Source organism: Syngnathus typhle, linkage group LG4 (assembly GCF_033458585.1).
Source record: "Syngnathus typhle isolate RoL2023-S1 ecotype Sweden linkage group LG4, RoL_Styp_1.0, whole genome shotgun sequence".
Classification (NCBI taxonomy): Eukaryota; Metazoa; Chordata; class Actinopteri; order Syngnathiformes; family Syngnathidae; genus Syngnathus; species Syngnathus typhle.
The window spans coordinates 7537630-7564998 of NC_083741.1; the positions used below are offsets into that span (position 1 = coordinate 7537630).

At 44.0% G+C, this 27369-nt stretch overlaps 2 protein-coding genes across 2 annotated transcripts in view; one reads left to right on the plus strand and one right to left on the minus strand.

The window, feature by feature from the left end:
- Nucleotides 1-3185, plus strand: part of LOC133153227 (multiple epidermal growth factor-like domains protein 11) — a 150607-nt gene extending 147422 nt beyond the window's left edge. Inside the window, exon 25 of the mRNA XM_061277383.1 lies at nucleotides 296-3185. Coding sequence (XP_061133367.1) covers nucleotides 296-480 — 185 coding nt within the window. The 3' untranslated portion in view covers nucleotides 481-3185. The remainder of the gene's footprint in view (nucleotides 1-295) is intronic.
- Nucleotides 2162-21100, minus strand: LOC133153228 (ras-related protein Rab-11A). Its single transcript, XM_061277384.1, has 5 exons — nucleotides 20923-21100; nucleotides 18886-19081; nucleotides 16220-16413; nucleotides 6261-6341; nucleotides 2162-4353 (listed from the first exon to the last, which is right to left on the minus strand). The coding sequence occupies exons 1-5, from the start codon at nucleotides 20960-20962 to the stop codon at nucleotides 4217-4219; spliced, it is 648 nt and encodes a 215-aa protein (XP_061133368.1). The 5' UTR covers nucleotides 20963-21100; the 3' UTR covers nucleotides 2162-4216.
- Between the last annotated feature and the right edge of the window lie 6269 nt (nucleotides 21101-27369).

Consider the following 27369-nt stretch of genomic DNA (forward strand, 5'->3'; position numbering starts at 1 on the left):
CCTCCCCGACCACCTAAGAGCACCCCAATCCACTGACTCTTTCAAAACTGGACTTAAAACTCACCTTTTTACCTTAGCATTTCCGTAATTTTTCTCATATCTTGGTTGTCGTCCAGTTGTTCTAAACTTGTCCTTGTTTTGTTTTCTTGTTTTTTATCTGCCATGTAGCACTTTGAGATTCCCCCAAATGTAAAGTGCGTTATAAATATAATTTATTATTATTATTATTATTATTACTCCCCTGTGGCTGTGTTGTTAGCGCGCAATTGACAGCTTTGGTCTTTTGATCTTCCAGAGCCCACCATCAGTATCATCCCAGGAGCTGGAGGCGTGGTGGTACCTAGTTACCCGCAGAGCCCCTATGACCTGCCCAGGAACAGCCACATCCCCAGCCACTATGACCTGCTACCTGTGCGGCCCACCCCCTCTCAGAGCCATAGCCCCCCTCTGGTGGGAAGCCCCACTGGTTCACTGCTGTAGAACACCCTCCACACGCTGGAAACCTGGCCATCCCTGCCTGCCTTTTGTGAACTGGATAGAATTCACTGACGTACTCAGAAACTGTGAAGAAGCCGTTTGGTTTTGTAGTTTTCAGTAAGTGCTGAACAGAAAAACGGAAAGAACAGATCTGAGGTGCAGTGTCTCCTACATTACACTGCTATTTGATCTTTTATCATTGTAAATATATTCAACTTTAGGTGTTTTGTGCCATGATCCTTTTGTGTTTTCACTGTATACCCCTAACCAACAACTAAATTCAGTAGAGGTATTTATATGCTTGTGTACAGCAGTGTATCTTTTTGTGGTATGCAGATGTTTTTCACACATTCAAAGGTGGACAGGACCCATTTGAACACACCCTTATGTGTGTCAGCAAATTTGGCTGATTCAGCTTGTCCAGTACTCTTTTAAGTGATCACTGAAACATCATCAAGCCAGATTAACAAAGCATCAATACACTTTTTTTAATTTATTTTTTTTACATTATTTCTACTTTCTTTTTTGTGGTTACTGTAGAAAAAAGTGATGTATTGGTTTTACATTGTGTCCACTTGTAATTATTTTGTTGTTGCATTAGGGTGAATACACATGCATGCCAAAGATTATTAGAACAATATAATTACACTAGTTGGAGCAAAGTTAGTCATCTGTCAATCCACATATACTGTTGTGCCAACATAGCCGTTTGAAAGTGAGAGGATTTGAAACAAGAATTGGTTGAGACTCATTTATTCAAGCAACTTAGTCATTTGGTCCAACAGATGGCATTTGGTGCCAAGGTTAACTTGTATTTACTATCAACATTATCTATATTGTACCGCTGAATTTAGTATAACACTGGGGTACAATTACAAAAAAATTGTTGACATAAATAAGAGTTAGATTGATTAAAAAAGGCATGCTGATTCCAAAACTGCAGTCAGTTCTTCTTTCTGCATGTCAGTTTTTCTCTCCACAGCATATCCTCTAGATAAACAAAAGTGTACATTTTAGCTGTAGCAAGACTGTGATAAGATCTAATTACAATTGGACTTAACAGCTACCTGTCAATCTTTTTGGCCAATTACAAATGCGTGCGATGAGAGGTGCATACAGCTCCCAATAAAAACAAAGCATTTGTGCTGGGTTTTCTCCTAACTTGTAACCATGTGAAAAACGTAAGTTATATATTGTTTAATGCAATAATTTTAATTTTGAACACATAACTAGATGCAAATCTTAAGTGTTTTATTTACACAGCTACATACGTATATTACATGTGTACTTTTTAAGAAAACAAGGCTCAAGCTCAAACACTTGATGTGAGAGAAAAACTGATATCAGTTTTGGATTCTGCACCCAAAAACAAAGCAACACAAATTGTGCTCCCCAGTGAAACTGATAAATACTGTATGTATGCACAGAAATCAGTACTGTGAAACTATGTCAAAGTATAACTTCACTCAGCAATAAGATGACATTCAGACAATCCGATTTATTTCCCGCTCAACTCACCTCCTGTTATTGTTCTAAATGGATACACTTTATATACCTTTTTTCTATCACCATTTCAAATTGAAATTTTCTTTACTGCTCATGTTTCCAATCAATAAAGGATCAGGGAGTGGTAGTCATATGCACTAATAGGTTAGTGAACTCTCGAGTGAAAAGACAAAGCATCTAGGTTTATGACTGGTGCGCTTTATTAAGATGAACTGATAACTTAAGATATAGACACAATTGTACAATTTTATCAGTCTGTACAAAACATAAAACCATTCATTCTGAGCCGCCACTCACGTTTAACGCTTCATAGTAATTGAAATGACATCATTTCACTCTTACATTGGAATTACAGTCAGTTGATGAATTTCAAAACATATAAAAATGACAAATAAAAAAGACACAAAACAATGGATTATTATTTTGGAATCATTTTTTGATCATGAAAGGAATCACCTCAACTCATAAAACTGCCAGCTTGCGAGTGTGGAGTAGCTTGGTTGGCAGCGCCGTCTGTTCGAGGAAACGCCATTGGTACTGCCAGCCAAGCTACCACACTGGAACCAACCACTGATCCATCCATACTCTGCCTCTACACACACATACATACACAGAGTGCAGGTAGTGCATAGATGCCTGCCAAATCATCACAAAGCTGAATAAACACTGGAGTGTTGGACTGACACTTAGCTTGTCGTCCTAGCGCGCTAAGCTGATTCGATGGACATCGGATGTTTGCAACAGAAGGCGGAAGTGTGGAGGGGGAGTCCCACCAAAAGCCATGCATTGTGTTCAAGTCAGAGGCAGCTTGGTGTAAAGTAGGCTTTATGTGACAGGGAAAATATGTTGAGGGGGCAGACCACTTGTGTGTGTAGGAGGAAGGGGGTCGCAAAGGTGACCGGTGAAGTAGGCACTAGAAAAAACAGCCAACCACATGGATGAATCCACCATATCTTTTCCTCTTAACGTCACGAACTTAATGGTGCTCAAAATCATTTATCACTATTCACTATTTTTGATCAAGCAATTAACGATAAAGCTTTTGAGACTCAGATGTTGTGTCACCTATAAAAAAAAAAAATATACGAGTTGAGTTTTGAAAACTACACTTATTTACTAAAGCTAGTTTAAAAAAAAAACAAAAAAAAAACCTAAGGTCAACCAAGCAAGTCCAACAGTGTTGTCTTAGCTTTGTGGTCACATGCGTGTTTTAGCATTGAGAAACACAGAAAGATGTCACAAGCCTCCATCAGTGTGATTTGATTTGAATTCTTTCAACTAGTGCAACCAGCGAAACATGTTCACAGCCACATGCTAGTTCCTGCATAGTTGTTGTCAATTGTGTGACAGATGTAAGCCCTGTTCCTCAATTTGGAACAGAAGTTCCCAACCTCACAAGCATGTGAGTCTGTGAAGGAGGGCAAACAAATGAACACGGCAAGCTTTCAAGGTGGCACACGTCCAAGGCGATAGCAAAGGCCAGAGTGTCTCTTGACTAATAAAACATGCAGCACTACATATGGCCATCTTTTCAAAACATGCAAAGCTGCCCCTAACCTGCTTTCTTTTGTAAACGAGATGGTAACGGCGTGTGAGGAGGCCGCACGTTTGTGGCGAGCTTGCTGTCCTCTCCACAGCATAAATTTCACTTAGCGTCATGTTCACAGCAATGGGATCAAAGGTCATGACACTCCTGCATGTGGTTTCCTAAACAGTACATTGCACTAAGTGGCAAAGAGGGGAGTCTACATTGACAGGAGCTCATCTACTTTCATGTGCTTTATATTCATATGTACTAGTAGTTGATATTTGATGCTATACAAAAAAAGATCAGGAAAAAATGTGGAAGAATCAAAACGGACAAAGAATAAAGACATAAGAGGAAGGAAACAAATCACATTCATATATTAAGACATTTTTGTGACATGTCAGCGCAACAACTGGAATGAAATCTAAAGTGATATGAAATGCCTGCTGCCTTCTGTCCTTACGAGCCTAAAGACAGAGCGGCTCAGCTTGAGGGGGGGGGGGGTCTGTAACTCTCTATACTGAAACATTAACTGGAAGGATGGGGGCAAAAGGGCAGAGGGGGTTGGGACAGGGGAGAGAGATCGGTTAAAAGTAGTGGCGAGTTCAGGTCACAGCCCTGGAGCCTTGAAGGGACTATGGAGAATGAAAGAAGGGGGACAGGATTGGGGTCTTGGAGGCAAGGGTGGGAAGAGCCAGGGATAAGCTAGATGTTCTGGCAGCACTGCATCTTTGGTTTGTTCTCAGTGGGCTGCACTTGGATGTTGACCACGTTGTTGCTGGGGGACATGTCGCTTTCCTGGCGCTCCGACATCTGCTTTTGGGACACGATGCGGTAGATCTCTGTAGGGGGACCAGAGGGTAAATGCCTAATTTTGTGACATCCACGAGTTGATTTTCTTTAACTTTGAGTCAGACAATGAGGTTCTATTTTTACCAAAATAAAGAACATCATTGTTTGACAAAAGTCAACAAAAATCAATTGAACACAAGAAGATTAACTAATTTGATTTTATGATATCACAAGTTATTGCACAAAAAAGAATCTCGCTTCCCCGTTCTGCGTAGCGTCCTGTACTTTTACTGTCTGTATGCACACTGGCTCTTATTTGTTGTGTTATCTGTTTATTTATTATTACTCTTATTTATTTTTTGTGCCTTCTTGTTTTTTATATTGCGCCGTTTACTTACTTTATGTCTATTGTGTAATATGTCTTGTCACCGTGGGATAGAGAAAACGTAATTTCAATCTCTTTGTGTGTCTTGGCATGTGAAGACGTTGACAATAAAGCAGACTTTGACAAGTCGGTTTCCTCGTGCCGCCGTTTATAAGAAATTACAGACACTGGAATCTGTTTGTCAACTTGAACCATGAGTCAAACTGCGTCTAAACTGGGCCAAGATTAGCCACAGATTGGAGAACTTTCCTCTCCTTCACGATTGCAGACAATTGTGGTCTAACTGCCACTTTCCACTTTCAGGGTCAGTTGGTGTACTGGCCACGCATCCTAACACTTTTTTTCCCATATACAGTTTATGCACAGTGGAAACTCCAGTTCTGGAAAGCTGGTTATGCAAATGAAACTCACATGTCATAACTTTCTTAATGCTCAGCTCTTAAAAAAAATAAAAAATAAATTCAACAAAAGTAAAAACAAAATATCCTGCAATAACTTTGATTCATTTATGCATTAAATTTTGTTTAAATCAACTGAAAATAGTCAGTATTCTTCAATACACTTTGAAGCGAACAACAATTTTTTTTGAAGAGCGATAACTTAGTGTCCCTAATCGTATTTTAGACAAGATATTTTCATTTTTCTCTAATTCTGACCAATAAAGGTGTGTGTGTTGTAATACATATGACACTTTGGAAATAAAATACATCTAATGCAGAAACTAAAGCTTTAATTCATAAATATTTGTAAATATTGTAATTATTTGTATTATGGGAAAAAAAACAGATAGACAAAAAACAAAATTCGATGCAGATTCAGTGTCATTACATAATATTTATCTCAACGGCTTTTGCTTCCGATTAAAAACATATCATTCAAAAATTGTCGACATTTATCTTAACGGTTCTTGCCTCTCTAATTAAAAACATGTCGTTCAAAAATTGTTGACAGGTGACAAATCCATGAAAATCCTCATCTTTTGTATTCAAATTAAACAGTTGGGCAAGTCCGCCATTAAACATGCCAAGTTCCCTCTCGTCGTTGTCACGTTGCACTTCTGCAATAATCTTGGCTTTCCAGAAAGCTCTAATTGTGCCTCGTAAGCATGTCTCTTTGTCTATGCCATTTTAGAGGGTCCTAATGCTGTTTGCTATGTACAAACGATAGTATTTATTTATCAATGGCGGCAAAGGTACGTACTCTACGGGTTACGTACAATCCTGTTTTTTTCGCCCCGACTACATACAACATAATATCCTCTGATTGGTTCATCAGGTATATTAAGATTGTTTTTTTTGCCCCGACTACGTACAACATAATGTCCTCTGATTGGTTCATCAGGTCTACATATTACACCTGTATATTAAAAAAGTCACACAAAACAACTTCACAGATTTTGGAATTTGGGGCACACAAAAGACGCACCTTCGTTTGTTGAGAAAATTAAAGGCTTTTAAGTGCGCCTTATTGTGCAGAAAATACTCAAATCTCTCAAAACGTGCTGAATCATCATTACATCTGTGATTTAGTGTTCTGATGGATTTACAAACACATCAGTGATACAATACACACCTGTGAGAATAGTCTGGAAGGCAGTCTCAACATTGGTGGAATCCAGCGCCGAAGTCTCCAGAAAAGATAAACCGTTTTTCTCTGCAGGACAAAATCAAAAATGTTACTGAACGCTGAAATTTGATGCAGTCAGTACATGGCACGACTTTGACTTGCTCAAACACAAATGTATTGATTGCACAACAAGTACAAACCAGTAATTCTGTGAGATACTTCATGTAGTAAAAGAAAAAGGAAATGTTTTCTTTCTGTGAATGTGTGCATTGTGTTATTCGTGACATAGTTAGGTCAGTGTTGGGGTGCATTTGTGATTAACTATTTGGTATGGAAAAACCTCTTTTTTTATACGTTTTACTTGGGCAGAATTTTTACACAATTAGAAAAGAAGCACTGACAAGAGATGATGACACACACTGAAAGTGCCCACGGTGGATATACATGTGCTCGCACGTTCACAATCGGATGGGAATAAATGGGCTGAATTGATGACACGAGGCAAGCAGAGTGGGATTCGAACAGCATTCGACCCGCTCTAGCTACTACATCAGGGCCCCTCTGTAGTTTGACATCTCTTGTATTTCATTCAAATTGTTCTTGTGTTTCTGAAACCTAATTACAAACACATCCAACAACATTCCACACTCTTAGCCTGTCTGTGCCAACTGAAAAAAAGCAGTAGGTTAAAAGTGCACCTGGGATTGCTCATTTCGACATACTGATAGAAAAAGGAGCAATATTGTGAAGTCCAATAAATATTTGGTGTTTCCATCTTTGTGTCATTTGTTTTAATGAAAGGAGAAGCGGAATGTATTTTCCGTCAAGCAGTAGAAATACAATTGATGTGGTGTCTATCTCTCCTGCTTGACAGAAACTACTTTTCTATACTGTTAAATTACATTTTGGTACTAATTTTAACTGTAAATTTACATGTGGGATGAAAATGTAATGTTGTTGTTTTTTTTAACTACATTAAGATACTTTTCGAACGCAAACATTTACAGCAATCCAGTTTTATGTTGTTGAATTACACTTATGTCCTTGTTAACTGACCGATTCAACTATTAACGACTTCCTATAGATGAATCCATCCATCCATTTTCCGAACCGCTTAGTCCCCACAGGGGTCGCGGGAGTCCTGGAGCCTATCCCAGCTGTCATCGGGCAGTAGGCGGGGGACACCCTGAACCGATTGCCAGCCAATCGCAGGGCACACAGAGACAAACAACCATTTGCACTCACACTCACACCTAGGGACAATTTGGAGTCTTCAATCGGCCTACCAAGCATGTTTTTGGGATGTGGGAGGAAACCGGAGTGCCCGAAGAAAACCCACGCGGGCCCGGGGAGAACATGCAAACTCCACACAGGGAGGGCCGGAGGTGGAATCGAACCCGCACCTTCCTAACTGTGAGGCGGATGTGCTACCCAGTGCTCCACCGAGCCGCCCCCTATAGATGAATATTTAACAGTATTTTACAGTTGGGAAAAACAGCAGAATAGTGTTGTAAATTCACCGTAAATATACAGAAATTTTGATAGTGTACTACACGTTTGCACATACGATACCTGCATAGATTTCCTCAATACTGGTACTGAAACGATACCATGGCAGAATCTTAAAACTGGATTAACAGCTCACACGTAGTCATTCAAACAATTACTAGAATACCTTTGATGAATTGTGTATTTTTAAAACACTTTCTACAAACTTCAGAACAATTAAAGTAAAAAATGTGTTTGAACACTGCGAATAATTTTCAGATTGAGTACAAAGGTCTTAGTGCACCAAATGATTTCTTTATTTTAGACAGTATAAAATCTCACTGAATAGTACGTTCCTCTATGTTTGAACCGCATAAGACAATAAGTCAATCATACGCTGCATGGATGGCATGAGTGATCCAACTACTTTTGCTTCAAACACAAAATAAATATAGTTTTGGCATGCAAGTTTGCGATCGCTTGATAATTCAAGACCCACCCAGCTATATAATTGTGTTTAAAAGAGGACTGAACAGAACAGTATTTATAATTCTACATGTACCACTGGATGATCACTGTGCAGTCCCCATTGCTAAAAAGCCAGGCTGTGCTTCAGTAAATGGAGGAGATCGAGGGAGCCGGCCCGAAATGTGCACACAACGTAGCAAATCGTGCAATTTAAGTTAGACGGCCATTACGTGAACGCTGCAAAGTATAGAAGGAGACTCTGATATTTGTTCAATTATTTATACGGGAAGGAATTAACCTTCGTGCATCACAGACAGGCTGTGCTGTGGGCCAGTAGCGCGCCGGCAAGCCGCACCCACTAAGCAAAGGAGTCTGGAGAGCATGCCATTCACCACGGCTCTGCCTTGGTTCAACACCGAAAGTCCAATCAAAAGAAGACGTGGTTTTTCTTTTTCTTCTTTCCAGCATTTGGAAATTATCCTATCACGTCATTTTTGCCCCGTAAAATTTACAATACGGAACCGGTACTGGTATTTAGGTGCAACACGAGGGTGAGTAGCTGTTCTTTGTGATGGAAGTGAGCAAAACATCACATAGGAGTTGCCCCACTGATGGACAACTGCAATCCATCCTGAAAATCCCTACAATACAGAATCTTATATTACATTTTGGATTCACATCTATATTCAAAAATATTTCATTTTAATCAGTTCAATATAATTTACCCATTATCTTAAGTGTGCTTTGACTTTTACCACCCTGTGCAATTGAGTTTAACACCCTTGCATTGCACTACGAGTCCACATTGCACTCAAGTGGATGTATTTGCTCTAATGACACATCATTCGGCAAAAACTTCAATGAGTCTTGAACTTGTGAAAAATGCAGTATTTTTGCTTAAAGATACACTGAGCTGAAACAATCAAGCTGGCAGAGTCCATACAACTGAAGTGCATCGTTTCCACACTAAATATTTCTACAAGGACAAAATCGTGAACATTTTAAGTTGCTGACCCTATTCTTAATTATTAAAACGTTGTATGAAAAATGTCAACCTATTTATTGGGTGAGGACACAGCATAGGTTACCCTATGTCAGTGCTTCTCAATTATTTTCTGTTACGCCCCCCCTAGCAAGAAGAAAACTATTCGCGCCCCCCCACTCCCCACCGTGACTATCCATCTCTGCATAAGATTTTATCCTTATTAACATTAAAGAAAAAAAGAAAGACATATGGTCAAACTTACAAAGAATAACTTTATCAAATTGTGTTTTAAGTCTGCAACAGAAAAGATTTTAAGTGCATCAATGCCTGAAATTGAGAATAAATAAATCCTTGTTTAAACTGTAAACATGTTTGACAAACTAATTGCACCATTGCAAAATTAAATCAAATCAATAAATAATATTTAATAATTATAATAACTAATAAACTACAAAAACTAAAAAAATAATAACTTATTTATATTCAGTTCAGCAACATTAACTCAGGAGCACAATATATAAAACACTTGAACCTACAAAACAAGGTGAATTAAACAATTTGTGCTCTTTTTTTCTTTCTTTTTTTCATCAAAATTGAGGAGGAAGTCAGGTTTAATGGCTACAATGAGCACGTTTTGCAGTGCACAGCTTTTCGAAGCGAGGTTCGAAGCATGATACTGCAACTCTCAGCTCCTGCTCAATGTTTAGCTGGGACCTGTACTTGGTCTTCAGTGCAGCAACAGCAGAGAAGCCAATCTCACAAAGGTAAGATGTTGCAAAAGGAAGCAGAATGCTCATAGCTTTCTCCCCTAAGAGTGGATACTGCCTCTCTACACTCAGCCAGAATGCACTGAGTGTCTGTGATGTAAACCTCAGTCTCAATGTGGAGTCAGACGTCATGTCAATGAACTGCTCCTCTTCTGCAGAGCTGAAACCAGTTGGAGCTGGTGCACTGAAAGGGTCTCTCACCCAGTCATACTGGGAACTGTTTTCAGGGAAGTACTTTTTAAAGAATCCCATCAGTGAAGAAATGTGCTGCTTAATGTGTGGAATCACTGAGGTAGCATCATAGTCATTGGTGTCCACAAATTCATGCAGGTTCTCAAATGAATCGATGTTTCCTTCATCAAGTTGCCTGCCCCACATTGCAAGCTTTCGGGTGAAAGCGCTAATCTTGTCTGTGACCTGAGGGAGGTGTTTATCTTTCCCCTGAAGCTGCAGATTCAGTTCATTTAGCTTTTCAAATATGTCACTCAGGTAGGCCAGATTTCCCAGGAACTTCTCATCACAATTTTTTTCTGCCACTTCATACTTGTGCTCCTGCTCCAAAAACACTCTTATTTGCTCTCTGAGCTCAAAAACTCGGGACAAGACTTTTCCTCGTGACAACCACCTTGCTTCACTGTGATAGAGCACAGCTTGATGTTCAGCTCCCATCTCCTCACAGATGGCAGAGAAGACTCTTGTTTTTAGTGGTCTGGTCTTTATAAAATTGACTACACCTATGATGTCAGTCATAACCTCACTTAGTGTGTGGGTGTGTGTTCCATCAGCGCACAGGGCGTGTGATGCGTCAGTGCAGTATTGTTGGAGTAGTAGTGCCTGTAGTTTGTGCATGCTGCATGCTGCCTCTGCTTGCCACTTTTCTGCTTTCAGCTACCGCCACCGGCTAGCCCTCTGTTTCCGGGGGTGAAAAGAGGAGCCGAGTGTGTAAGTCTCCTCAGCCGGTACACAGCCTCTCCATTGCCAAGACTTGCACACGCCTCCTCGTGGCCACACACGGTAACTGGCACCTTGCGGTCCCAGGCTAAGTTGTGCAGGATCTCGGAGCAGCAGTGGGCCCCAGAGATGTGGCATGTAGGCCCACCGGTGTGTGGACACGCCCTACTGCCCATCAACCACTGTCCCGGCTGTGGGTAAACAGCTCCAGCTATGGGTAAATAGTGAAGACCTCAACGGTGGACCAGGCGGAGGATGATGGCTGACCTGAGGGGTGGCGTCACAACGGCTGGGAAGGCGGATGAAGGCTGCAGCAGAAAAGGGTCACCAGTCGTCTTGGTCTCCTTGCCACTGGACTCTGACCCCGATCTGTCAAGGACAGTGTGGTGACTGTCTGTGCACCAGTCTCCCCACTTTAAACAAAGTCACGCACAGGCGTCTTTTTCAGGGAATCCACCTTACATCCCGGATTAAAGTCCTGTGGCGACCAGTAAGTGGCAACGGGGGCAGGATTGTGAAGTCTGGAAGCCCCTAGTCACAAGCTGGCACATCAGGCGGTGGATGTTAGATGATCGTTGGGCTCCTGGACCGAGGCAGATAGAGCTCTTCGGTAGCTGCATCCACGACTGAGCAGCCCTTTTTAGGATCCACTCTGCTCACCCCTGATGGGGAAGGGGCTAGAAAAGGTGCCCTAAACATAGCCTGCCTCAAACCTCCCGACTGGATTACCGCGTTCAGAGGGATCACCAATATGCGGTCGAAACCACAAAAACATGAATTTTGGAGCATGGAATGTGCGCACACTAATGGACAGTGTAACCAGTGATAGGCCGGAGAGGAGAACCGCCATCATTGCCAGGGAACTGAGAAGATGCCGGATTGACATAGCTGCTCTTTCAGAAACCCGGCGGGCAGAGGAAGGTCATCTGAAGGAGGAAAAGGGTGGATACACTTTCTTTTGGAAAGGAAAGGCCACAGATGAGCCTAGGATCCATGGGGTTGGTTTTGCCATCAAGAACCAACTGATCAGTCAGCTCTCTGAACTCCCTGTGGGAATCAGTGAGCGCCTGATGACCCTCCGTCTGGTGCTGGTCAACAACCAGACGGCAACAGTTCTTAGTGCTTATGCACCTACCCTTGCTTCCGATGAGGACAAAAAAGAGGCCTTCTATGCCTGTCTGGATGATGTATTGTCAAAAATCCCCAAAGAGGACAAGATTATTATACTGGGAGATTTCAATGCCAGAGTGGGCCGGGACCACCACCTCTGGAAGGGCACCATTGGAAAGGAAGGCATTGGAAACATCAACTCCAACGGGGTTTTGCTTCTTAGCAAATGTGCTCAATATGACCTTACCATCACAAATACCATCTTTCGCCAGAAGAACAAACTCAAGGGTTCATGGAGACACCCTCGCTCTAAACAATGGCATCTTATTGACTATGTCATTGTCAGAGCCAGGGATCAGCGCGACGTGACCATCACAAAAGCCATGATGGATTCAGAGGCCTGCTGGACAGATCACCGCCTGATACGATCCACGATGTCCATCAGACTCAAGAGGAAGAGGAGACTCCAAAAGAAGCTGAGCCGGCAGAGACTAAACCTCGAGGCCCTGAACAACACTGCCACCCTGCAGCTGTTTCAGGCCTCTCTTGGAGAAAGCCTCATTCAGGAATACCCTGAGGACATCGAAAAACACTGGAGCCTGCTCAAGTCTTCCATCCTCGACACCTGCCGTGCCACTCTCGGGTACAAGGCCAGAAAGCATCAGGACTGGTTTGATGAGAACGACACAGAGATAGAACAGCTCATCTCCAAGAAAAGGGAAACCTTTCGTGTCTGGCAAAATGACATCACCTGCACAGCAAAGAGACAGGCCCACTCCAAAGCCAAGGCTGACGTCCAGAGCCGGGTGAGACAGATTAAAAACTCCTGGTGGACAGAAAGGGCACTGGAAATCCAGAGTTTGGCAGACTCTGGTGACACCAGAGGCTTTTTCAGCGCTACTAAGGCTGTCTACGGCCCAAGCCATCGCGGCCAAAACCCCCTACGCTCTAAAGACGGGCAGGAGCTGTTGAAGGACAATGAGTCCATAAACAACCGGTGGAGAGAGCACTTTCAGGAACTCCTCAACCGTGACAGCACAACTCAGTCAGATTTCCTCAGTCACATCCCTCAGAGTCCCATCAGGGAAGACATGGGTGAACCTCCCACTTTAGTAGAGGTCCAAGATGCCATCAGGAGCCTGAAGAACAACAAGGCCTCTGGGCCAGATGGGATCCCAGCTGAGGTCCTAAAGGAAGGTGGACTAGAGCTCCAGCGCCACCTCCATTCCCTCTTTCTGAAGGTCTGGGAAAAAGAAGTACTCCCCTCGGAGCACAGGGATGCTCTGATAGTGACCATTTTCAAGAAAGGGGACAAAGCGGATTGCGGAAACTATAGGGGCATCTCGCTCCTTTCAACAGTTGGCAAAGTACTTGCTCGTGTTCTTGCCAATCGCCTACTGCCACTGTCTGAGGAAATTCTCCCAGAATCGCAGTGCGGTTTTCGCCCATCTAGAGGCACTGCAGACATGATTTTTACAGCACGCCAACTCCAGGAGAAATGCCGTGAGCATAAACAGCCTTTGTTCATGGCTTTCATAGACCTTACAAAAGCCTTTGACACGGTGGATCGCCAGGCCCTATGGAGCATCCTTCTGAGGTATGGTTGCCCGGACAAATACGTCAGAATACTGCGTTTATTACATGACGGAATGACAGCCACAGTGCTCAATAACAGCTCCTTGACTGAGCCTTTCACTGTAGAGACAGGGGTCAAACAGGGATGCATTATTGCACCCACCCTGTTCTCTGTCTTCATTGCCGCCATACTCCACCTCATCAACAAAGAACTACCACACGGAATCCCAATATGGTACAGGACTGATGGCAGGCTCTTCAACCTTAACAGGTTCAAAGCCAAAACCAAGATCAGAACCACCACGGTCGTGGAGCTCCAGTATGCAGACGATAATGTCATAGCAGCACACTCTGCAGAAGACCTCCAGGGCATCCTGAACTCCTTTGCTAAGGCATACAGAGCCCTGGGTCTGACCGTGAACATCAAGAAGACCCAGGTGCTACATCAACCCCCACCCAACCAGCCATCTACTCCGCCCATCATAAATGTGGACAACACTGCACTTGATTATGTTCACCATTTCCCCTACCTCGGCTGTTTTCTCTCCTCCAAAGCGGACATTGACTCCGAGGTCAACCATCGCCTGAGCTGTGCCAGTGGAGCGTATGCCAGACTCCGGAAAAGAGTCTTCGAAGACCGAGACCTCCGGGTTGACACCAAGCTCCTGGTTTACAAAGCTGTGGTTCTCCCCACCTTACTTCACGGGGCAGAGTCATGGACAACCTACAGCAGGCACCTAAGAGCTCTTGAACAACACCACCAGAGAACCTTGAGGAAAATACTCCGGATCAAATGGGAGGACAGACGCACAAACATCAGCGTTCTGGAGGAAGCCAGGATACCGAGCATCACCACCTTAATAATGCAGCACCAACTCCGATGGACAGGACATCTCATCCGCATGGCTGACACCCGCCTCCCCAAACAGATGTTATACTCCCAGCTGGAGAGAGGTCCGCGAGCCCCGGGCGGGCAAAAGAAACGTTTTAAGGACAACCTCAAGACCAATCTCAAGAAATTCCAAATAACATCTCGGGACTGGGAGCGCATCGCCTTGAACAGGAACTGCTGGAGGGCAGCGGTGCAAGAAGGTGCAGCACATCACGAAAAGGAACTCCGCCGTGTCGCAGAAACCAAACGACAACTCCGAAAGGAAAGACAAAAACTGGCTCCAGCACGACCACAACCCACCGCCACTTTCCCCTGCCCACACTGCACAAAAATATGTGGATCCCGGATCGGCCTCTACGCCCACCTGCGGACCCACAAGTAGACGACCCTGAAAAGAAGACCGTCATACTCGTTCCGAGTGACTGCCGATGATGATGATGATGATGAACCTCACTTAATTCAGGGGAAAGTCGCCTGGTTGCAAGTGCTTCTCTGTGTATAATACAGTGTGTCCACTCAGCATGAGGTGAGGCTGTCTTGATGAGTGCCCGAAGTCCTTTTCTCTTCCCTGCCATGGTTTGTGCACCATCACTGCAGGCACCAATGCAGTTCTCCCACTTTAGCCCATTCTCAGTCAAAAAGGAGTCCAGAATTTTGAAGAGCTCTTCAGCTGTGGCTCTGTCTCGGACATATTTACAAAAAAGTAGATCCTCACACAGGGAGTTTGACAAGTCAAAACGTACATAAGCAATAAACAGACAGTCTTTGTTGCTGTCAGTTGCTTCATCAAACTGTAAGGCAAAACGTTTGTCTTTGAGTTTATCTACCAGCTGTTCTTGAAGATCGTTAGCGATGTCATCTATACGTCTGGCGACAGTGTCATTGGACAGAGGGATAGTTTTTAGTTTTGCTGCACTGGCGTCGTCCAGCATGACAGAGACCATGTCTAATGCTGCAGGCAGTATTAGCTCCTCTGCTATGGTGTGGGGCTTTTTGCACTGCGCGATTTGGTACGCCACCTTATATGATGCTAAAAGCGCTCGATGGTTTACTGAAGAAGCCTTCACAAAACGGGATGACTGTTGGCCATATTCAGCACGTTTTCGCTGAAAAAACTCAAGTGGCTTATCGGCGTGATCGGGGTGTAACGTATTTAAGTGACGCGCCAATTTATTTGGCTTCATGCTGTCCGCTGCGAGCATTTTTAGACACAGCAGACATATCGGTCTTTCCTCTTCTCCAACTGTACTCACAGTGAAGCCAAGCGCTAAATACGCTTCGTCGTATTTCCTCGTCTTAGCTTTCAGCTGACTTTCTTTTGTTTCATTGTCTTTGTTTCTCTCCGCTTTTCTTTTCATCCCTGTTAAAAACTTTTTCATGTTGGTGTTTGTTGAATAACGGAGGCTATAGACGGGACGCAGTCGGAGCTTTCAACACTGCTAATCAAGGCAAACCTGTTGTCTTGTAAGTCGTAAAATGTTGCACTGTCGCAAACGTGACAGAAGTCACGATGAGAGCGCCACTGTCGCCTCATGTAGTAAATGCGCAATTACACTTTATTCTAGTACTGCCAAAAAAAAAAAAAAAAAAAAAAAAAAAAGCCTGTTCCCCAGGGTCACACGCGCCCCCCCTGGTATAGCATCGCGCCCCCCCAGGGGGGCGCGCCCCACTATTTGAGAAGCACTGCCCTATGTGAAGGGTAGAACACACAAAGTGAAATTTGATTTACCTGCAAAAGCCCGAGCCTCATCAGTTGGAACGGCCCGGAGGTGACGCAGATCGCTCTTGTTGCCCACAAGCATGATCACGATGTTGCTGTCAGCGTGATCTCTCAGCTCCTTCAGCCAGCGCTCCACATTCTCGTAAGTTAGATGCTTGGCAATGTCATAGACCAGGAGAGCGCCCACTGCACCGCGGTAGTACCTGCAGTGTCCATTTAGAATCAATTTTCATCAGAGTCAATTCATCCTGACAAAGCTAGTGATTTACAGCCATTTGGTAATCGGAGTTCAGCAAGTCAGCTTTTGTCATTGGCAATGCAACTGACTGGAAATCATTTGTGAAACATAGTTATTGCTGAGGCTTAGTTGAGATCAAGTATAGGAAGGGAGAAAAAGAGAACATGCACATCAAGATTTCCCACCTTGAGATTACTGCCTTGAAACTGTTCCAGCCACATACTATATATATAATACACTCATGTCTTAAAAGTTAATTCATATCTAGGAGTACTCTATACAACAAACCTGTGGCCAATTGGCATTATAGTGATCCCTCGCTACTTTACAGTTCGTTTATTGCGGCATCGCGGATTTTTTACAGCCAAAAAAAAAAGTTGTTATAACAAGAGTTCTAAAAACAGATTTCCAGTGTTGTACTTTGTTATACTAAAAGACTTCTAAAAACACATTAACAGTATTGTACCTTGTTGTAAAAAGTTGTTATAATAATAAAAGAGTCCTAAAATCATAATTACAGTATGTATACTTTAGCTACATCTACATATACAGCTACAAAATGCGCATAGTGCTGCTATGGTAACTTGTGACCACTAGAGGCCCCTGTTTAACCAAGGTTAACAACAAAACGTCACATCTACATGTTACACACGCGTATAATATTTTCAATATTTATACAATATTTGCTGTATGTTCTTCATACTGTTAATGTATTATTTACATGTTTGAAACTATTATTTAATGTTCTAATAACATATGCACTTAAATGGTTACATTTGACACAAAAAATGTACAGCTGAAAGGGTAACCCTACTTTGCAGATTTCACTTATCACGGGGTGGTTTTGGAACCAATTATCCGTGATAAACGGGGGATTACTGTACTACACTTGTGTATATTTGATGTTCTTGTATTAGCATGATAAAATGCAAGCTATTGTGGTTTGAGGTCTGAATATTGGCTTGGTCAGACAAAAAAAAATATTCTATCCTCTGTTGGAAGTCCTTTGTTGTTTGGGCAGTGGCTTGTGGGTTAATAGATAACTACAATGGTGAAATTGGGTTGCAGCTTTAACTCTTTTGACTCAAATGTTCTTAGTAGTCTACAAGAAAAAAACTAATTTGCCTCACTATTCCCTATTCCATTACTTGAGGAGGAGAGTATATGTCGCGACTATATATATATATATATACCCACACACACGCACACGCGCGCGCACACACACACGCACGTGTGTCTGACTTCATAAGACTAAGTCGGGTTGTTGTGTTGGTGGAGTGCCCAGTGCATGTCACTTCTCACTGTCAACCCTCACCGCTGGCTAGCAGTATGCGAACAGGAGAGCCGAGTGCGTAAGTCTCTCTCTGCCAGTACATAGCCTCTCTAACAGCAAGCCCTATATAGTGCCTCCACGCGGCGACACATGGTAACTGGGTACAACACGGACCAAAGCTAAACTACAAGGGACTCGGAGGCGGTTTGGCCCCTAGACGTGCGGCACGGCACGCAGGCCCATCGGTGTGTGGACACGTCCTGGTGCCCACGAACCAGCCCCCAACTATGGGTTAAATAGTACCACTGCCCAGTGGGCTCCTCCTCGGGAGAGGAATGGGCTAAGGGAGTCAACCCCTACAGAAAATCAATTTCCCCTTGGGTTGGTGTCAGGAAGGGCATCAGACTGTAAAAATTTTGCCCCAAATATTTTCTCACTAAAAGGCACTCTCAACCACGAGATGGCCATGGACCGGCCCCGGTGGAAGAAAGCCATATCGAGAATCCAGTCCAACCCAGCGGCGCCTGGAAAGCGTACTTTAAACCGATGATGATATATGTCGCAATTATTTGCACGTTTGATTTGCACAAAGCAAAGCATGAAAAGAAACACAGAGGTCCCTAATTGAACGTTAAAGCATGACAGCTGAGCCAGTATGTTTCAGTTGCAAGGTGGAACCACAATTTCAACAAGCCTGATTCAGATCATCTAAAAAAAAAAACACACACATCAGTAATTGACTGTGATTATAGCTCTTAAAGGAACAATAATGTTTTGGGCAAATAGGAATGTTTCCAGAACCAATCTGAATTTTGTGCACCGCCGAACTGTTGCCATCAGGCAGACGCTACAGAGCAATTAGGTCAAGGACTAGCAGATTTGCCAACAGTTTTTACCCTACAGCAGTAGTCGCATTGAATGCAGCTAAACGTAAATGATTATGCCTGTGTATGTTCTTTTTCTGTGGGTTTTAGCTTGTATTTTTTAAAATCTTTTATCCTATTTATTCGGTTTATTTTTTTTTTATCTCATGCGCAGATCGGTTGGCACTTTTTAAATTTCGTTGTACATGTTACAATGACAAATAAAGATCTATCTATATCTATATCGAGAACAGGCTCATACCAGGTGGCTTTCCCGTTGCTTCTTTTTGTCAGTACTCACGCTGAAGTGATGGCACGATAGCGCTCCTGGCCAGCTGTATCCCAGATCTGGGCCTTCACCGTTTTTCCATCCACCTGAATGCTGCGCGTGGCGAATTCGACTCCAATGGTGCTCTTACTTTCCAGGTTGAACTCATTGCGAGTGAAACGTGATAGCAGGTTACTCTTTCCCACACCAGAGTCACCAATAAGGACCACTACAATTCAGAAAATATATATTAATGTTTCATCCACGCATCCATTGTAAAAAGTTGGGATGTCCCGATTTGATATTCTGTATCGGTATTGGCTTGTGATCCAGCTCTTTTGTAAGTATCGGACAGAATTGGATCATGTCTCATGTGTTTTTGCAGCGTCTACATGCTTTACGGTATCCGTAAATCATATGAATCTGCAGTTGAAGTTGAATTTTGCTACACCTGTTAAAAACAGCCCAATTTGGGTTAAACATTCCTGGGTTGTTTTGCACAAGAAAACCCAAAAAATTCACTGAACTTCCTAGGTCCGTTGAATTTGAACCAAGCAATTTTAAGGCTTAAGATCCAAAAGATTAAAATATATTTAGTTATTTTTATATGACCTGACTGACAGTTTAGGTTTGTTAAAAACAGCTAAACACGATTGCTCAATGTGTTGTAAGTGTAGGAAAAACACGTAAGAAATCCCTTTAAAGCATATATGATACCTTCCACACCTTAAGGTTGAAGTAAAATTAAAAAAATGTGTGCGTGTGTGTGTGTGGGGGGGGGGGGGCAGTATCGAATTGGTATTGGAAAGAGCATGTCTTAAAAAAATCGTATCGGAAGCCAAAAAATCTTGATGATTGGGATATCACTAGAAAAAGCATAGCAGGCACGGACGGGTACACTTGAAATCTAATGTAACTTAATCCAAGAGCTCTGTCAAAGATTAAACCTTTATGAACATATGAAACTCAGTCATGGCAGAGAAGTACACTAACTACGCAGTGGCAATTTTACTACATCAACTCTTGTAGCTGAAGATTACAACATTTATAGTAATAACTTTGAAATATAGAAACAAAATGATACCGTAACATGAGACCCCACTTGGTAATAGCCAGTTCTTGAAATGTAATATCTGAATAAACATATAGCTATCTGGCAAATTGGTAATAATCAAACATTAGTTTTCTTCAGAATTGACTTTAGATCTACTACAGTACTATATACTATAGTACTAAATTTCATGAGATTGTGTAGATGGTCTTATGTGGAGCCAGCAAATGTAGTTTTATTCGTAAATAAAATAGATGCACTAAAATGAAAATACTAACCATCACCAGTCTTGGCTTACATTTGACACAAGGAACACGTTTATGACATTGCTCAACGTGATTGATGAGGGTATAAAAAATTTTACGTGTCACGGATATAATGTCAATTTTAATATGGGGTTTCTACGCAATGTACATTACAAATGGAAAGACGTAATGTTTACACCCGCTATCCAGCCACAAAAAACATAGCCCAATTATACTTGATTATTTGTTGCCTTTGTTATACATTTGGTTAATTCGCAAGATGCTCAAAAATGTTAATAAAAAAAATCCCTTCCTTGCGTTTTGATGACCTACTTGAAATCAAGGTAAATGCCGTACCAAACTGTTTAAAGTACGACACGTATACGGTGCGTTTAACCTACACGTTAAATATTTGCTTTCGATATTATTGGTATCAGCAAATAAACCGTGTGGACTGGCTCCTCGTGGCAATCCCATGAAGATAATGTGACTGATAACGGTAAACGTTAGGCGTGTCCGCTAGTCCGCACCCAACACTGTCAAAAGGCCTGGCTCCTTATAGTCACAAATCGCTTTTCAAACTTTTCTTTTTCTTTTTACGACAGTTATATTTGGGAAATGACGCGTTCGTTTCGTGTAAATTAAGTAAACTTGCTGACATTGTCCGAGAAGCTCGACGAAAAGCAATCACAAGCACAAAGGTAGTGGCGGCTAAGTTTAGCTTGACAGCTAACATAAGCAAGGGGCAAGATAATGACAATAAAGTAATTTTACCTTTGAACAAATAATCATATTCGTCATCTCTGGTGCCCATACTGAGCAATAGTTAGTCCAAGATCGAGCTCGTTTTAAGTAAAAGAAACAATCTAGTTTGATTTACTCCCCCCAATGGGAATCTGTTTGGAAGCCCTACTTCCGTAATTTCTTCTTCTTTTGCATGTTCGCACACCAAGAGCTCTTTTGCGCCTACTGGCCAAAATCAGGAACTGACAAAGTGTCGTTTCCGCGGGCAGTACTTCTTACTGGCAATGTGCATTGTTTGAATGCATAGAGAAACGTACGTTTTGCTGAGGAACATAACACCTCCATACGCAACTGTCATTGTTTTCAAATTCTTCCAACCCAAAGGTGTGAAGTTTTGTGCTGATCTGCAAACGACATTAATGAATTGTATTTGAGACTCACAATGGCTTGTTCCTTCAAAAATCTCTTCAGCAAAATTTCTTTTAAAATATATTTATAAAATTTTTATATTTTTATATTTTAATCCATTATAAAATATATTACTCATCTTTAAGATGGGAGCTTAAGATCAGGAGATGCTTTGAGAATAATTGTCAATTTGTTTTGTATATGTGAAGCCCTTTGAGATTGCTTGTGATTTCGGGCTATATAAATAAACTTGACTTGACTTAATTGTTAGATCAGGGACTAGTTGTTTTTGAAACCATAGCATACCCTAAAAATGGCATGTCGATGCTGGAAAAAAGCCTGTACCCATGTATAATACGCAACCAAAGTTTGAAGCCTCGAACCGAATGCTTGTTTGCCAATTGGAGGACATCATGATTAATCTGTGCTACACAGCAGAGTGGCGCAGCGGGAGCGTGCTGGGCCCATAACCCAGAGGTCGATGGATCGAAACCATCCTCTGCTATTTGGAGCTTGTGGCGTTTGCAAACCTTTGGACCTTCTTTTAAGTCATGCTTTTGAGAAGAAATGTTGTGCGGATAATATTTTCCGCACGTTGGCTGTGCTGCGTGGAGGTTGACCCATCCTCAATGCATACAGATTGCGAGGCATGTATCTGCCTTCTTTCACCATTCTCAGTCCATATACACAATGTCGTTACCTATTACTGTGATCCCTCGCTACTTTGCGTTTCGTCTATCGCGACTTCACTACATCGCGGAGTTTTTTTCCAAATTAAAAAACATTTAAAAGTCAAAATAAAACTTCTAAATTGAGGAAACGTGTTTAACCTTTAGGACAATGTAATATTGCTCCAAATGTTCGTTTACATTCGAGGTGGTTTTTGGAACCAATTATCCGCGATAAACAAGGGATTACTGTAAATGGGTACTCAAGGTTAGAGTTTAATTTTCTCGGTATAGGACTCTCAACCACAAGATGGCCATGGACTGTCCCCGGTGGAAGAAAGCCATACTGAGAATCCAGTCCAACCCAGCGGCGCCTGGAACACGGACTTTAAACCGATGATGATGTTTCTTCACCAGCATCCAGGTTAGTGCTGCCCGACGGAGCTTTGTTCATAATGTAATGAAGCCTGTACACAACAGATGCGAAACAATATGAGTGACAATCAGAAGATTAAAACTTTGAAATCGGAAGATACATAGCTAGTTTCCCCACACAGCACCCAAAAGTGCTGTCCTACACCGCCTTGTTGATAATGTAACAAAGAAGAAAACACTCGCAGAAGGCCTGGCGATCATCGACAAGAGCCAGCTACCCGGAACGCACAAATTGTGGTGCTACAACTTCACATTGTACCAAAGGGTCATGTGGCCACTGAAGATGAGCAACATTCCATCCTCAACAGCGAACGGGCTGGACATACTAAGCCAACTCCTACATTCGGAAATGGCTCGGTTTACCGAAAGGTTTCTCTGACACGGGCTTGTTCTGGGCAACTGCGCTGCAACTGCCGATCCAGTCCATGACCTTGGGCTACAAACAGGAGAAGGTCAGGTTCGTTCTTGAGTTAAAATAATCCTCAGATCCTACTGTGAGAATTGCACTTGTGGGGCTATCGGCAGGCTTCAACATCAGGAAGTAATTGGCAAGGTGCAAAGAAGGAGAGTGGGGCTTGGCTGGGAAGAGCCTCCACAACTATGGTCCAAGGCCACAAAGAGGGAACGAAAATCTTGGTTGCGGAAGAAGTTTCAAGATCAAAGCAGGAGCAGTCCACCATCAAGGCCGTGTCACAGGGTCGTTGCTAGTGTGACTCAAATCAAACGCTGCGCGTTCGCTTCTCTTCCTTGCTTATCGGACGTCAAGCGCTTTGTGTGGCGGGCTCCATCTAGTGTGGAAACTGAGAAATGCTCAAGCTGTTGTGCGGGCCACATTCAATTATGTTTTCAGAATTTGCTGCGGGCCAATAAAAACTGGACCGCGGGCCAGTTTGGACACCCCTACTGTAGAGGCATGTCAGCCATGACAGCCCCACAACATCCAGAGCCTTTAAAAACTCCGGGCGGATCTCATCCACCCCTGGGGCCTTGCACCCGAGAAGTTTTTTACTACCTCATTGACTTCGACCCCAGAGATTGGAAAGTCCACCTCAGAGTCTCCAGGCCCTGCTTCCACAATGGAAGGCATGTCGGTGGAATTGAGGAGGTCTTCAAAGTATTCTGCCCACCGACTCGCGACGTCCCGAGTCAAGGTCAGCAGCACGCCATCTCCACTGTAAACAGTGTTGACAGTGCACTGCTTCCCCCGCCTGAGACGTCGGAGGGTGGACCAGAATTTCCTCGAAGCCGTCCGGAAGTCATTCTCCATGGCCTCGCCAAACTCCTACGCCCGGGTTTTTGTCTCAGCAACCGCCGAAGCCGTGTTCCGCTTCCGATAGGACTCCTTCTTCAGCTTGACGTCATCCCTTACCACCTGTGTCCACCAGCGGGTTCGGGGGTTGCCACCACGACAGGCACCGACCACCTTACGGCCACAGCTCTGGTCGGCTGCCTCAACAATGGAGGCACAAAACATGGTCCACTCGAACTCAATGACCCCCGCCTCCACCGGGACGTGGGAAAAGCTCTGCCGGAGGTGGGAGTTGAAGCTCTTCCTGACAGGGGATTCTGCCAGACATTCCCAGCAGACCCTCACAGTACATTTGGGTCTGCTAGGTCGGACCGGCATCTTCCCCCACTATCGGAGCCAACCCACCACCAGGTGGTGATCAGTTGACAGCTCCGCACATCTCTTCACCCGAGTGTCCAAAACGTGCGGCCGCAAATCCGATGACACGACTACAAAGTCGATCATCGAACTGCGGCCTAGGGTGTCCTGGTGCCAAGTGCACACATGGACACCCTTATGCTTGAACATGGTGTTCAGTATGGACAATCCGTGTCGAGCACAGAAGTGTCTAGTAGGGTCACCCATGGCAAAAGGGTCCTAGGTAAGGGGCTAGATAAAGCACGGCTCACAAAAACCCCAAATGATGAGAAACAAAACTGGATTTGGTTTTCCCTCGCCCGGACGCGGATCACCGGGGCCCCCCTCAATCCGTATTTGAGACTCACAATGGCTTGATCCTTCAAAAATCTCTTCAGAATTTTTTTACAGTGAACTCAATCTTAAAAATATAATATATTTATAAAATTTTAATATTTTTATATTTTAATCCATTATCAAATATATTGGACTAATCTTTAAGGTGGGATCTTAAGATCAGGGGATGCTTTGAGAATAATTGTCAATTTGTATTGTATGTGTGAAGACTGCTTGTGATTTAGGGCTATATAAATAAACTTGACTTGACTTAATTGTTAGATCAGGGACTAGTTGTTTTTGAAACCATAGCATATAATAGCATCCAGGTTAGTGCTGCCCGACTGAGCTTTGATCATAATGAAGCCTGGAACCAAATGCTTATTTGCCAATTGGAGGACATCTTGAATGACACTTTCTACGCAGCAGAGTGGCGCAGCGGGAGCGTGCTGGGCCCATAACCCAGAGGTCGATGTATCGAAACCATCCTCTGCTATTTGGAACTTGTGGCACATGCAAATCTTTGGACCTTCTTTGGAAAAGTCATGCTTTTGAGAAGAAATGTTGTGCGGATAATATTTTCCACACGTTGGCTGTGCTGCGCGGAGGTTGACCCATCCTCAATGCATACAGATTGCGAGGCATGTATGTGCCTTCTTTCACCATTCTCAGTCCAAATACATAATGTCGTTACCTATTACAGTGATCCCTCGCTACTTCGCATTTCGTTTCTCGCGGCTTCACTACATCGCTGAGTTTTTTTCCAAATTAAAAAAATCATTTAAAAGTCAAAATAAAACTTCTAAATTGAGGAAACGTGTCTAACCTTTAGCACAATGTAGTAATGCTCTAAATGTTTGTTCACATTCCTTTAGAAGTCCGTTTTCGCGTGTTAACTCGATCGCGAATTAGCATCTTAACTCGTTAGCCTGCCCAGTACTTCTTGTTGGTGACCGTACTTACCGAATTTCCCTTTACCAATTATCTGCGATAAACGAGGGATTACTATAAATGGGTACTCCAGGTTAGAATGAAAGGCCAAGATTGATATTTCGCAAAGACCTAAGAAGGGTTCTTATACTTTATGCAGCTGCATTGACAGGAGTTGGGCAACAAGAACACACCTGAATTGTTGCAGAAGGGGCTGTGGTGGGACTTGAACCCACACCTCAGGAGAGACTAAAACCTAAACCGAGCGCCTTAGACCGCTCGGCCACACTACCGACTTTCTGCAGATTCTACATTTGTTGACGATTCTATCCCTCCCTGGTCTCACCTGTCCATCGACTTTGTCACGGGCCTTCCCCCCTCGGAGGGGAACACGGTGGTCCTCACGGTGGTGGACCAGTTCAGCAAAATGACGCACTTCATTCCTCTGCCTAAGCTTTCGTCTGTGAAGCAGACTGCGTCCATCATGGTGCGGGAGTTGTTTCGTCACCACGGCCTCCCACAGGACATCGTGTCGGACCGTGGCCCGCAGTTCGCGTCCACCTTCTGGGCGGAGTTCTGCCGACTCCTCGGCGCTACGGCCAGCCTCTCGTTGGGGTTTCACTCTCAGTCCAACGGTCAAGCGGAGCGTCTGAACCAGGAGCTGGGCAGGTCCCTCCGATGCATGGCCGCTGGGGACCAGCGTGGGTGGGTCCAACAGCTGCCTTGGGTGGAGTACGCCCACAATTCCCTCCCCACCAGGAACGTGAAACGGCGTGCCCGTCGGCCCAGGCTTGTGTCCGCCGTTGTCCTCATCACCTGGGCGAGGGCCCGGACCGCTCTTCTCCGCTCTGTTTCAGGCTACGCCCGCCAGGTAAACAAGCGCCGGTCGCCGGCCCCGGAGTACAGAGTGGGCCAGCGGGTGTGGCTCTCGACGCAGGATTTGCCGCAGCGAAAGGGGTCCCGCAAGCTGGCGCCGCGGTTTGTTGGACCGTTTCCCATCCAGAAGGTGATCAGGCCGTCCGTCTCCTCCTTCCGGAGTCCATGAAGGTACACCCCACGTTCCACGTGTCCCGTGTGCGGCCCGTCTTTGAGAGCGCATTGGCGCCGGCGCCCGTGCCCCCGCCGCCGCCCCAGCTCGTCGAGGGGGGCCCGGCTTCCGGCGTCCGCTCCCTGCTCCGATCGCGGCGGCGCGGTCGTGGCTTCCAATACCTGGTGGATTGGGAGGGCTATGACGACGCCCACTGCTCCTGGGTCCCGAGCCGCTGGATCCTCGACCGTTCGCTCATCGCGGTGTTCCATCGCTGTCACCCAGACCAACCGGGCCCCCGGCGCGGACAGCCGAGGACGGTTGAGGGGCCCAGGGGTAAGGGCCCGAGGCGGCCTTGTCCGCCGGTGCCGGAGTCTTCTGCCCCCGCGTCTGTCGATCCTGCGTCCAACGAGGAATCGGACGTTTCGACGGAGTACTAACCCCCCGCCTGGTCGTCTCCACTCCCTTACACCCAATGATTGTCACTGGGTGTGGTGAAATTTGTCCTCTGCATTTAACCCATCCCCATGTGATTTTAATCCATCCCCTGGGGGAGAGGGGAGCAGTGAGCAGCAGCGGTGCCGCGCTCGGGAATCATTTGGTGATCTTCGTCCAGAAGGACAGGAGAATGGACTTCATTTACAAGTAAAGGTAAGTATACTGCAGTGGTGTGTTTAAATGTACAGTGGTGTGTTTAAAATGTTATTAAATTTAATCAAGAATGGTATAACAACCATGTTTGGATGTAAAACTGACTTGTGAGTCAGTGCCTTAGGGTCATACAGTATGTTTGTAAATCTGACTCTGAGTCAGTGCCTCACCAACCCCAACCCTCACCGCACGTCACGGTGGTGTACTCACATACTTTGCCATGTGATCGTGGATTTGTTGAACTGACAGCATTGATGCATTCATTTTGATGGCAAGTAAAATATTGTCAATGTGAACTTTAACTTGTTCAGGGTCCGATTTTGTTTTGTGTGACAACTCGTTCCTTTTTTCTTTTGCGCTCTCCCGCAATAAAGTAC

What these genes read in the sequence shown, in the direction of transcription:
- LOC133153228 (XM_061277384.1), bottom strand. Translation starts at nt 20,962, where the DNA reads ATGGGCACCAGAGATGACGAATATGATTATTTGTTCAAAG. An exon ending in TATCGTGCCATCACTTCAGC is followed by an intron (nt 16,414 to 18,885) that starts GTGAGTACTGAC and finishes TGGACACTGCAG; the next exon opens with GTACTACCGCGGTGCAGTGG. An exon ending in TGAGGCTCGGGCTTTTGCAG is followed by an intron (nt 6,342 to 16,219) that starts GTAAATCAAATT and finishes TTTGTCCTGCAG; the next exon opens with AGAAAAACGGTTTATCTTTT.